The sequence below is a fragment of the Leptidea sinapis genome, chromosome 40, assembly GCF_905404315.1.
Source record: "Leptidea sinapis chromosome 40, ilLepSina1.1, whole genome shotgun sequence".
NCBI lineage: Eukaryota > Metazoa > Arthropoda > Insecta > Lepidoptera > Pieridae > Leptidea > Leptidea sinapis.
The window spans coordinates 4,794,710-4,807,212 of record NC_066304.1 but is presented as its reverse complement, the minus strand read 5'-3'; the positions used below and the strand labels follow the sequence as shown (position 1 = coordinate 4,807,212).

The 12,503-nt window shown below is 36.4% G+C and overlaps 1 protein-coding gene across 1 annotated transcript; it reads right to left on the bottom strand.

Moving 5' to 3' along the window:
• Positions 1-2,337: 2,337 nt before the first annotated feature.
• On the bottom strand, positions 2,338-4,616 carry LOC126976397 (nuclear pore complex protein Nup214-like). The gene is made up of 2 exons (XM_050824708.1): positions 4,495-4,616; positions 2,338-3,920 (listed from the first exon to the last, which is right to left on the bottom strand). The coding sequence occupies exons 1-2, from the start codon at positions 4,577-4,579 to the stop codon at positions 2,494-2,496; spliced, it is 1,512 nt and encodes a 503-aa protein (XP_050680665.1). The 5' UTR covers positions 4,580-4,616; the 3' UTR covers positions 2,338-2,493.
• Between the last annotated feature and the right edge of the window lie 7,887 nt (positions 4,617-12,503).

Here is a 12,503-nt window from a genome sequence, read left to right as displayed (position 1 = left end):
GGCACGACTTAGACAGGAATTAAAGCATAATTCGTTTTGCAGTGACTGGTTTAAAATGTAAGCTTAGAACGTGAGGAGAGAGTATTTTTAATGTTGATTTTTATATTATATGTATAGATGTGGTTAGCTTATACTGACCAGAATCACGTGAAGTCAAGTCAACCCGGTGGCCGAATAGAAGGTGGTTGGTTGATATTAATATTTTATTATTTATATTATATTAATATTTATTATATTAGTTTATTATACAACCCCACATCCCAACATACCACTATTAACAAATACAGAGAATATGCCCGTGAAAGAGATAGTATGAAATATAATCCTTTTCTTTGAAATTATGCAGGTATTTAGTACTCTCACTTGAAGAATATTACCAGGGAATATAACAGATAACATGATCGTGTTGACTTATGAGATCGCTACTTAAGCAATTTTGAAAAAAATAAATATTAAATGTAGTTCTTTCAAGGGTAGGATAAACTCAATCTATACCTAGTCTGCCATAAATACTGAAACAAAGAAAAATAAAAAAATTCTATTGCAAATAACATTTATTACTTTTACAGTGTGTTAGTTTAATACATAAATATAAAACAATTAAAAATATAAAAAGCTTATTCAAAGTGGTTTCCATTGGCTGCAATAGTCCTTTAAACGTTGAGGCCAGTTATCAATAGAAGCACGCACTCTTTCCATCGGAAAATTCATCACTGCCAATCGTACGGATTGTTTTAGGGACTCCAAATTATCATGGCGTTTAGAGCAAGCCGTACCCTCTAAAACTGATCATAAATCATAATACAGTGGATTAAGATCGGGACTAGACGACGGCCAGTCTTCAGGTCTTCGTCGTTTCGTACGTTCTTTATACTTGTACGTTCGTTTCCAACCAAATCTGCGTAGACTGAGCTTTATTACCCGGCGCCGAGTCTTGTTGGAAAGACCATTCTTGGTTATCGAACATGGTGTTGGTAAGGGGCTTCACTACCTTCTCAAGAATGGTATCTTGATACACTTGTGCCGATGTTTTTCACAAAAGTATGGCTCAGTCACTCCTCCACAGCTAATACTCCACCAAACCATAACTGAAGTCGGATAGTGCCCTTGTTGCACTCTATCGACTAATTGGTAAGCTTCCTTAGAGCTTTGAGCATAAATACGGTCATTTTGTTTGTTAAAATGTTGCTTAGTTGTAAAAAAATTCTCATCCGTAATCAAAATTTTTCTGTGACCTCTCTCTGTGTACCGCTTCAGTAGTTGTTTCAATTTTACCACCCAATTCTTTTTTTAAATTATCAGTTAAGAAATGACCAGTACGTCTCCTATAGACTGCAAGTCCTAAGTCATCTTTTAAAATACGCGATATGGTTCTAGGTGCTATCTTCATCTCCCGAGATAAAATCTTTTGCTTTAGGACAGGATTTCTTCGAATTCTTACCCTTACTACTTTGACCAGCGTTTTCGTGCGAACACTACGTGGACGGCCAGATCTTTTTCTGTCACAAACAGAGGAAGTCTCATTAATGGCCCGGTACACAAACATTTTACTAATACCAAGCGCATGGAGAGTTTTAAAAATTGCATTTGCCTCTATACCTACTTTGTGTAATGCAATCACAGCGATTCGGTTCTCTTTATCACCCCACTCCATTTTAATATCGCAAAATATTGTAAAATGTATTGGCGCCAAAATGAGAAAACTCAATGACAATGACTCAAATTATAAAAAATTTACAGATTCCAAATTCAAATGTAATATTTTAAATTGTAACAGTACTTATGGCCAGACTAAGTATTTTGTGTTAACCTATATAAATTCATCTATAGATGTAGAACTTTTATTTTCTTTTTTGGCTCAGTTATATATTTTCGCCTATGACTGAGGTGATCACTTAACGTAACTTATACGTATACCTTGAGCATCTGTTTTAATTTTTGGAAAATTAATAAAAAAAAATTAGGTAAATTATACAGACATACAAATTGCAAGAGAGATGAACATCCCTAACGTAGATACAGCAAGACAGAAAACACATTTTAATTGACAAGGCGCAAACAGGCTGCTATTCTTGTAATAAGCTTTTAGTATATTGAATATTAAAATAACTACTACAACACACACACAACCACAACATGGACACATTGACAAATAAAAATTGACAGGACTATCAGGGCGTGTATACGCTAGTACCTATGTCTGTAGGTTATAAAGTTTTAACAGTGTTTTAAAAATTCACTGACTCGCCTTTAGCTAAATATAATTCATACAGTAAGTATTGCTAAAAATATTTTAACTACAGGGAATAAATGACACTTACTTAATAAAAGCACATATTTAGAACTTGACAATTTTAATGAATCAATGAGTTTGTTTTTTATGACGGGTGACAAAATAAATATTAAATTAAATACTTAAAATTACAATGAATGCAAAGACACCAAGACAAGTTACTGGAGTCGTCTTAATGTTGTTGCTGTGAGCTCATTAGATCAGAGTGTTTGTGCATTAGCCTGAGCAGTTCCATAACCGGCGGTATTAGCTGACGAGTTGATTCTGTATCCATCAACAGATGATGCAGCAGAACCGTTGCCAGAAGTCTGTGCATTCGTGGCTGAACGTGATCCAGTGTAAGGAACATAAACATTCCTGAAAACACTCATTACAGGTCCGTTTGCCGAAGATGAGGCAGTTCCAAACCCGTTAGTGTTGGCAGTTGATCTCAATCCTCCAAGTCCGTTAATATCAGAATTGGCATTGGCTGTTCCGTATCCTCCGTTTGAGTTTGCAGTTGATTGAACAGATCCTAAGCCAGTGTTAGCTACTGAGTTAGCTGTACCGTATCCGTTGGTGTTGGCAGCTGTTTTTGCTACACCACTTTCAAAGGCATAATTGTTTGCCATGTATTGGGTATAAGAACCATCGTTTAAGTTAGCAATGGCGTTGACAAAACCTTGGCCTTGAGCATCAGCAGAGGATTGTGAAGATTCCAGACCATTAGATTGCGCAGTAGACTTGGCAGTACCACCGCTCGCCTGGCTGGTAGCTACAGCTTGAGGTAGTACAGCTTGTTGTAGGTGAGATGGTGTACCGTATAGTGTTCCGAACCTCCAGCTAATTGCATTGTGTCCGTAATTTTTAGTAGCGGCCAAAGAGTTGTTAATATCAGCGTTTGAAGATACAGCGCCGTATCCTTGAGCATTAGCTGTTGCAACTGGAGAATCAGCGGCATTATTGACACTTGAAGAGGCAGTACCATATCCACCATTCACTTGTGAATTCGCAGATGACACTCTAAGACCGTCTTGATATCTCAGGCCAGAATAATCAATACCTTGTGTCTTAGCTGAAGTAATAGTAGATCCATAAGCATTATTTGCATTAGCTGAAGCAGAGCCAACTCCACCGAAAGTTTTTGCGTTTGATGAGGTCAGTCCATATTGTCCAACGCCTTGAGTCTGGGCTGATGATTCAGCAGAGCCAGATGCGTCACTAGCTACTGAAGAAGTCAAACCATTAGCAGCACCGTTAAGAACAGCCGATGATTCAGCCTTTGTCAGACCGACAGGAATTTCATATCTTATTTGTTGAGGAATTGCATAGTTCTGTTCATAAGAAACAATGGTAGCTGGAGGCGGAATTGGGTAATACATTTGTTGATTTTGAGCATCTGCAATTGCTTTAGCCATTTCGTATGATGAAAGTTGAGGTGAATCAGAAACCTGTGCGTTTGCTACCACTTGGCCAGGCATAGCTTCACCGAAGCCAATGTTTCTGATGAATTGGCTTCCATCTGACGACGCGGATCCTTCAGCATGCATTGTACCTCCACTGATTGTTGCTGATCCACTTGAAGTTCCACCACCATTTGTAAAGCCTTGGCCACTAGCAAAGCCTCGTCCATCTCGCAATAAATAGCCTGAAACAAAAGTGGGATTCCTTGAGTAACGTAGTGCTGATCGATGACTTAGCTGATGATAATGATGACGTTTAGTATAGATTGAAAAAACACAATATTTACTACCAAAATACAATGATATTGTGCTGACCCACTTAATTTATACAGCCAGTATGATGTATACATCAATGCGTCATATGAATTTGTTTATTCCCCAATGCCAGATCGGATGTTCAAACATATAGTACCGGAAGACGCAGTCTTGGTAGCCCCCGCACAAGATGGACCGACGATCTGGTCAAGATCGCCGGAATAGGTTGGATGAGGGCAGCGCAGAAAAAAATCGTCGTAGAAATCTTTGGGGGAGGCCTTTGTCCAGCAGTGAACGTCTTCCGGCTGATGATGATGATATATTACTATAGTAAATTGTGCTCTGACTGAACACACTGCCCTTAGCTCAGCTCTTAAGCTCGATTCGAGCCAACTTAACCAAACGATCGTTACATACCTGAGCGTGTCAGCTCAGTTTGATTAAGGAGCTCAGCGCCCCTAGAGAAGCTTTCACAACAATATTATAATGATATAATTTACGTACCTTTTAGGACGGCTGGACTGGAGTTGCCAAGGGCTACAAGCGCCAAGACTACAGCAAGCTTGGCAGCCATCTTGAAATATTTCATACAAATGCAGATGTCCGAGTGGATGCGGAGAAAGCATTTCTCCGCGTTTATATACAAGAAGTCCACCACTCCCCATCACGTAACATACAAACGACCACGAACTTCACCTAGATAAAATTCAATAGTCGTAAATTTTGCCGACATATTACGGTAGATTAATGAACTGGCTCCGTATCAAGATTTTGGCAAGATTTTATGACAGCTCGACGTCTCTAGCAACAAGATTCGATACATAACTAGATCAGTGTAAGTACAATGACCTATTCGTGAGATCGCGGACCTATTTTTAAGTTTTTAAACATATTTTATTTCGTCAATATCGAAAGTGTTACTAATAATCAAAAGGGTGCTAATATTTTAGAACATCATTAATTCAATACAATCTTATTGACTTCTGTTGATTGATATGATAGACTTACAATATACTAGCGTAAAGACAAACAATGCGTGCAAAGATAAAAAAGGATTGTTTTTATTGACAAGTCGTAGACAGCCACGCATGGCGTTACCTCCATAGTATTTTGAATACTAAACCACTAGCTAATACTCACATTACAAATCAAATTTGGTCAAGCAATAACGGGCTGTCAGGTCTTCTATACGATAGTTTATTGTAATTCCATGATTGATATTATAGCGACTAGCTAATATTTATATTATAAAGAAACTAACCAAGTTTAGTTAGTGTCTTAAAGCGCTTCCAAACTTATATAATTAAAATAGGATTTTCAATTACTTTTACAATTATAATGAATACTAAAATCTACACCTACTCGAATCATCATCAGCCGGAAGACATCCACTGCTCGACAAAGCCCTCCACGATGACCGGTCCGGCGCTGCCGTCATCTAACGTATCCCATCGACGGTCCATCTTGTGGGAGGCCTACCAACGCAACGTCTTTCGGTACATGGTCGCCATTTGAGGACTTTTCTGCCGCACCGGCCATGTCCGTCCATGTGCTCTGCTCACTGCTACTTCAGTTTCGCTATCATTTGAGCTATATCGGTGACTTTGGTTCTCCTACTGATCTCCTCATTTCTGATTCGATCTCGCAGGGTAACTCCGTGCATATTACACTTTTACTCTAATATTACAATAATATTAATACCTAATTAAGTAGCCTGGGTGTATTAAAATGGTCTTTCATAATATCATAGTAGCATTTACCACCCAGACGTTTTTTAACAATTCCTTTGATTTTCGTAATAAATTTTGTGTTATCCATTTTCTGAGGTCAAATAAAGAGGCACTAATGTTAAAGTACAGCATTTATTCGTGAGCAGTGAGTTTTTTGTATAAATTTGTCTGTTTATCTCATTATTATCTGCTGATAAATTGGCAATTGGCAGGCCATTTACCAGCTGTTTTAGATGCCAAATGTACCCGCCGCGATATGAAGCGTCCTGATGGAATGACGCTGGTGGCTTGGGCACGGGGAAGGCGACTTGCGTCGACACTCTTGCTCCTTCTCATGTCCAAATTACGTTAGTTGGTGCTGGGGCTGCTGCTTCGACTACCGAAAATGGCAAACTTCTCAAATATCTCAGTAAGTACCAGGGGACCCAATGGCTGGGAGAATGTACATCTAGGCGACTCAAAAGGGCTACTGGAAACCCAAACGCCAGCAGTAAAATTTCGTTCAACGGATCAGCCTTGCTATCCAACGTGGAAATGCTGCCAGTACTCTGGGTACACTTCCCCGTAATGATAGTTTTTATTTAAGAAATCATATTGTGAATATAGTTATAAGGTTTGTTTTATTGATTACACCATCTTAATAATTATTTTCATAATAATAATAAGTTTCTTACTGTTTCTAAGAATAATTTTTCTAATATAAATTTCGCAAAGTATATAAGTTGAATATTGAAGTATTAAAATTTTTACAGACATAAGATTTAGAATGACAATCACTTTATGACTCGAATTTTCTATACATATATTTCTATTCTATAAATAAAATAATACATCTTTTAGGGCAAATAGTCCTAATTCAGATGCATTTTTATTTTGTTTGCATTACGTACACAGATAACAGAACCGCGATACTCGATAATGTGTGTGCTCCTTGTTAAACAAAAAAACTAGATTAGAATATCGGCTACGGTTATAACGATTACTGGTCCAAACAATCACGGCTAGCGGTATTGACTATAGAAGTCATCGATAAATCGGTTCTAAGTACTACTAAGTGCAGCCGGCGTGTCTGATCTTGACAACATTACTGTTCTGTGTGGTCTAGCTATAACCTAACGACACCACTAATCAGCATGCGGTTTGCCAGCAGTTTTTTTGCTGCAATAAATTGGTGCACTTTCGGCAATGTGTTCCGGTTAGAAGAATGTGGAGAGTTTCAATAAAGACATGAGATTCTATCTTTAATCGTTGTATCGTCCACTACGCTTGTTTGCTTACGCGTGGAATAGTTACTTTGGGCAGTATTTTATTTTTTTAGGATACTTTGCAAATAATACATACAAACTTCTCTTTCCGCTGCTGGTGGCGCTACAGCACATATCCCTTGTCATTGTAGACAGTCTCTTTAATAGTATTTCCCTACGGACTTTAATATCTCATCTAATTCCCATGTAGGTCAAATTTTCAAAAATGCTCGAACAAATGTTTATAAATTACTACTTATCAAGTGTAATTTATAAACATTTTCATAAAAAGTCAAAACAGGAATCAAAATTATACCTTTTAATAATTATTACAAATACCTAGAAGAAGTTGAGCTTTAATGGGAGGATTGTTAAATTAATATTTACGAGTCGTTTTATTATTGAAGCAAGGTGATGCAAAGAAAATGCTACAATATTTTAATTTACTTAAGTAATTAAAAAGTAAATAAATCATAATAAGACTCAAAAGACATAATTATAAGTAGAAGAGACGTATTTTTGAAATAATTAAAAGCAAGTACAATAAAACAGCGTACTTTACTTTTAATTCGGTCAGAAAGTTACATAATACACTTAAATTAACATTTTTTTATGGAAAAGGAGGACAAATGACCTTACGGGTCACCTGGTGTTAAGTGATCACCGTCGCCCACAATCTCTTGCAACACCAGAGGAATCACAGAAGTGTTACTGGTTCTTAAGGAAGGTGTACGCGCTTTTTTTTCGTACCCATTTCGAATCGTCCCGGAAACACCGTACAAGGAGGCTCATTCCACAGCTTTGTGGTATTTGGAAGAAAGTTCCTTGAAAAGCGGACTGTGGAGGAACGCCACCCATTCATGTACTATCATAATAGTATATAGTATAATATAATTGCATAATATCATAATAGTACAATCATAATATCCATTTACTACAACCATAGCGAATAGACACCGATGATATTTTCGTCTTTGCTGGACAATGCCTTTCCTTGATACATTTCCATTCTTATCGATCACTGGCTAATCTAAATCTAGTATTTGTGGTTCACGATGATGACGTTAGCTATTTTCTCGATTATAAAAATAATCAGTTGTAAAAAAGGATAAAAAAGATATTAATGTTAATACTTAAATATCTGGCTATAATTATGATAGTTAGAGTAACTTAGTGTGCTTTTTTATTTTCAAACTACATATTTTAGTCTTCATACCTGTGTAGGTCAACTACAATATAAAAAAAATTATTCCTTCCACGAAATACTGGAACAACAAAAAACACTTGTAGTGAATTATTGTACAAATAAAAATTGAAAACAAAATTTTATGAACGACGCGGGAGACGAACCCACGACCTCTCGAGTTCCGTGTGAGTGCTCTTCCAACTGAGCTAACCGTTCGTGTGACGTATTCGTAATAATACAACAAGTATTCTTATTACTTGTAGTATTATTTTTAGAAAATTTCACTACGCAACCCAGCATTTTAGTTTCTATTATTAGTAAGACATGTGGCACGTAAACGTCACACATTCTTTGAGACTGGCTCGAGTACGCCCACTTGGGCGTAGTATTAGTTGCCGCACTTTGCGACTACGCCGGCGGTATCTTGTTGGAGCGCAGGGGAGACCAATCCTAAATCTAAGTTTGAACCTTATTAGGGTTTATTTATCAAAGACTATACCTCTATATTGTAATTATTATGACGGGTACTCACAATATATATTTTATATATTTGATGACGATATTTCGATCCAATTCCATGAATCGTGGTCACGGCGGAACTGAATCGTGAGTACCCGTCATAATAATTACAATGTTAAAGTTCCGCGATGATAAAAGTTTAAAAACATATATCCATCTATAATTGTTATTCGTTATATATGTGTTATTCGTCATTCAAGTAGCATGTGTTATATATATTTTAATGTATTTTTGAGGCATTTTATATAAGAAAAATAAATTTATGCACTTCTGCACCATATTATAAACTTTAACTGTGTTTAAGTTTCACGTTCATCCATTCACGAATAGCACGCTATTGAAGAAAATTTATTGAATTAGGCGTTACCTTGCGGAAATCCATAATTATACAAATGATTTAAGTTTTCTTTAGTGTTAATTCCGCCAATATTTGTTTTGTTTAAAAACAAATACTAGCACTAAAGAAAACTTAAATCATTTGTATAAGCACGCTATTTGTTAAAATATGTGACAAAGTTTTCGCATTACGTATAAATATATAGATGATTAAAACTTGTTTTGGTATTTTTTTTTTATTTTTAATTTTTCGCGTAAGATATAAGTAGATATACATTTTTCCGTAATGGGCATCGATTAATTAAAGCTTTCTTCTGCGAGTAGGCAACTATAAAGTTTCTATTTTATTACTTATAACTTTCAAGTCATCGGTGTCAAATGTCACTGGTCAATGGAAAAAAAAAACTTAACACGAATAATAGAATTAATCGCGCCAATTGCATGGGGTGATTCAGGAAGCCAAAGACGGTGTAAAATCATTATTTACGAATATTGTTGATAAGTAATTTAATTACTCTTAGTCATCAACAAGCTGACTTTACAAAGCTGACTTCACTTAAATTCTTATCAATCCTTACTTTACGTCTGTTTGTTTGTCACGCTTTCACACATTTAGTACCCTTCATATACTTTGCTCTGAAACCTAAAACTTAATCGCGTTACGAATTTTAGGTCTGGTGAACGTATGAGTGAAAGTTTCGATAATTTCATGCATGCATTCATGTTTTTTTATGGAACATAAGCAGAAACGAGCGTACGGGTCACCTGTTGTTAAGTGATCACCGCTGCCCACATTCTCTTACAACACCATAGAAATTACAGGACTGCTAGCCTTTAAGGTGTACACTTTTTTTAAGTTACCCATGTCGTATCGTCCTGGAAACACCGCACAAGGAAGCTCATTCCACAGCTTTGTACTACGTGCAAGTTAGTACTTGAAAACTGCACTGTGGAGGACCGCCACACATCCAAATTGTCGGGATGATTTCCTAATTTGTGTGTGTGTGTCGCGTGAAAGTGGAATTCGGCGGCAGGAATCAAGTGAAACAGCTTTTTGGAACACTAGAGACACAGAAGCGACGTCTTTAAGCAACGCCAGATGATCGAGCCGTATAAAGAACACTGGGTTTGCGTTGCACGCAGTAAATTGGATCGAGCTGATACTGGGGTGCGCCAGACCAAAGATGACAGCAATACTCCATGTGTGGCCGGACCTGCGCTTTGTAGAGCGCTAGAATGTGGGCCGGCTTGAAGTATTGCCATGCTCTATTACCAAGCCATCCCATCATTCGCTTCTCAACAACTTCTATAACTTCATAGTCATTTTATTCATTCATTGGCAATCGCGATTTCATCCGCATTGACTTATTTAAAATACTAGCTGACCCAGCAAACGTTGTATTGCCGATATTAAAAACGCGATACAAAAGTAACTGTTGATCGTAGATGGATGAAAATTTGAAGCTGCATGTATTTTTAATGCTGACTCACACACACAAAATTTCAAAAAGATTAACAAAATAATTTGGCGTGGACCACCCTTAACATTTAGGGGGATGAAAAAAGGATGTTGTCCGATTCTCAGACCTACCCAATATGCACTCAAAATTTCATGAGAATGGGTCAAGCCGTTTCGGAGGAGTTCGGTCCAGCACACCGTGACACGAGAATTTTATATATTAGATATATACTTTGTCGATCCATCATATCTATGTATTAACAAGGCTTTTCCCTTGACCGTAACGTTTTAAAGTCACGGATCTCAATTTTATTTATTCTTTCTAATTCATGTTTCGTGAGTGCAGCCGGCGTTCATCGATTTATGATAAGACAAGATGCACTATGGACTACATATTGAACTGTATATATTTATTATCCATACAAAATTCGAAATTGCCATGTATTTGAACATTATCAAACAATCATAACTTTAAACGTTTATCAGACAGCCAAACTCACATTCGCAGAAATAATAAATAGGTATAATATATAAATGTGAGAGTTGGTCTATTTGAATGTTTCTATTATCACTCCAAAACAGCTGTACCTATCATAATAGTATCTAAATAGACACATGCATAGATCTCTTCTTACCATAAAAAGGGCTTACGGGTTTTCCGTTACATAGTTAGAAGTTTTTTGTCTCCTAACTATATTTTTTAATAAGCCGCTGGGGACTTGTATCCTGCCAGTTTTTGACTTAACTGGAGAGATCTTAAAAAGGGTATGGTAAACAATAATATTATAAATTATAATAATATTATTTAAGGAATCAAGCGTAATACAATATTAAATTTTAAATAGTATTACACGACGCCATCTAGTGAAACAAATATAAACTATAAAAATGTATTATCGTAAGAGGATCTACCTATATACTTGTCTTGTCAAAACCCAGCGTGGTTTCTCGTGGTTATAACCATGTCGATAATTCAAATATGCATATTATAAATGAAAATTTAACAAAAACGCATAAAAATTTATGTATTCAATTGAATAAGTATTACTTTGTAAATAAAGTTATAAAACTTAAAACAACTCTTGGTATTTTTATGTCAATATTTGGTGATTGTGTTGCTATGTTGTCCTGACATCAATAATTAATTCCTGTGGTAACTGGTATTCGCAAGTCGGCTGTGAACTACGAAGCCGTGATTGATGACCGCAAGTATTAAACGGAACTCGTTTTCCGCCTGTTTTTTGTATCTATTTGAAAGTGGAGTCTAACTTCCGATTTTTTAAATTATAATAAGGTTGATTAAATTTGAAATTAAACACGGCTAAGAGGCAAGGGTTCTATAGATGAAAACTAATTCTAATAGTTCAAAAATCTATCATCGAATGAATTGAAGACGAAAAAAAAGTTTGACAGCGGTGGGATTCGAACCCACGCCCTTTCGGACTGGTGCCTAAAACCAGCGCCTTAGACCACTCGGCCACGCTGCCTGTGTCGATAGTTACGAAAATATTGATCCTTATATTTTATTTGATACAGTATAGAAATTTAATTTAATTTTCAGTTATTCCGTTTAATATGTTTGCCGGTACACGACGGAAGATTAGAAATTTAATATAAACAAAGCTATCAGCAGTCATTTTGATAAAACAGTTGAGTAGATGCTAGAGTAATTATAGATGGCGCATAACTCTTAAATATAGATCACCAGCATTGTAATAGTGCTGTATAGTGTTTTTTTATGAGAAAAAGTTCAACGAGACGAGCAAAACGTTCACCTACTGGTGAGTGATCTTTCTGTCAACCAATCTATGGACTTACGAACTGGTTTCATAAGAACGTTGGCCACTGTGAGTTGGGTTTGCTCAAATGTAGACCAGATCAACAAAATGCTTTTATTTTTAAAAATGAAAATAAAAGTATGTGTACTTGGCCGTTCTACTTCCAACAACCTATATAATGCATAACTTTTTACTTTGTTACCTTCTTATCGTTTACTTTTAGATTATCAATCGGTATGCAAGCTCCGCCATCTATCGCGG

What these genes read in the sequence shown, in the direction of transcription:
- LOC126976397 (XM_050824708.1), bottom strand. Translation starts at nt 4,579, where the DNA reads ATGAAATATTTCAAGATGGCTGCCAAGCTTGCTGTAGTCTTGGCGCTT. An exon ending in CAGTCCAGCCGTCCTAAAAG is followed by an intron (nt 3,921 to 4,494) that starts GTACGTAAATTA and finishes CTTTTGTTTCAG; the next exon opens with GCTATTTATTGCGAGATGGA.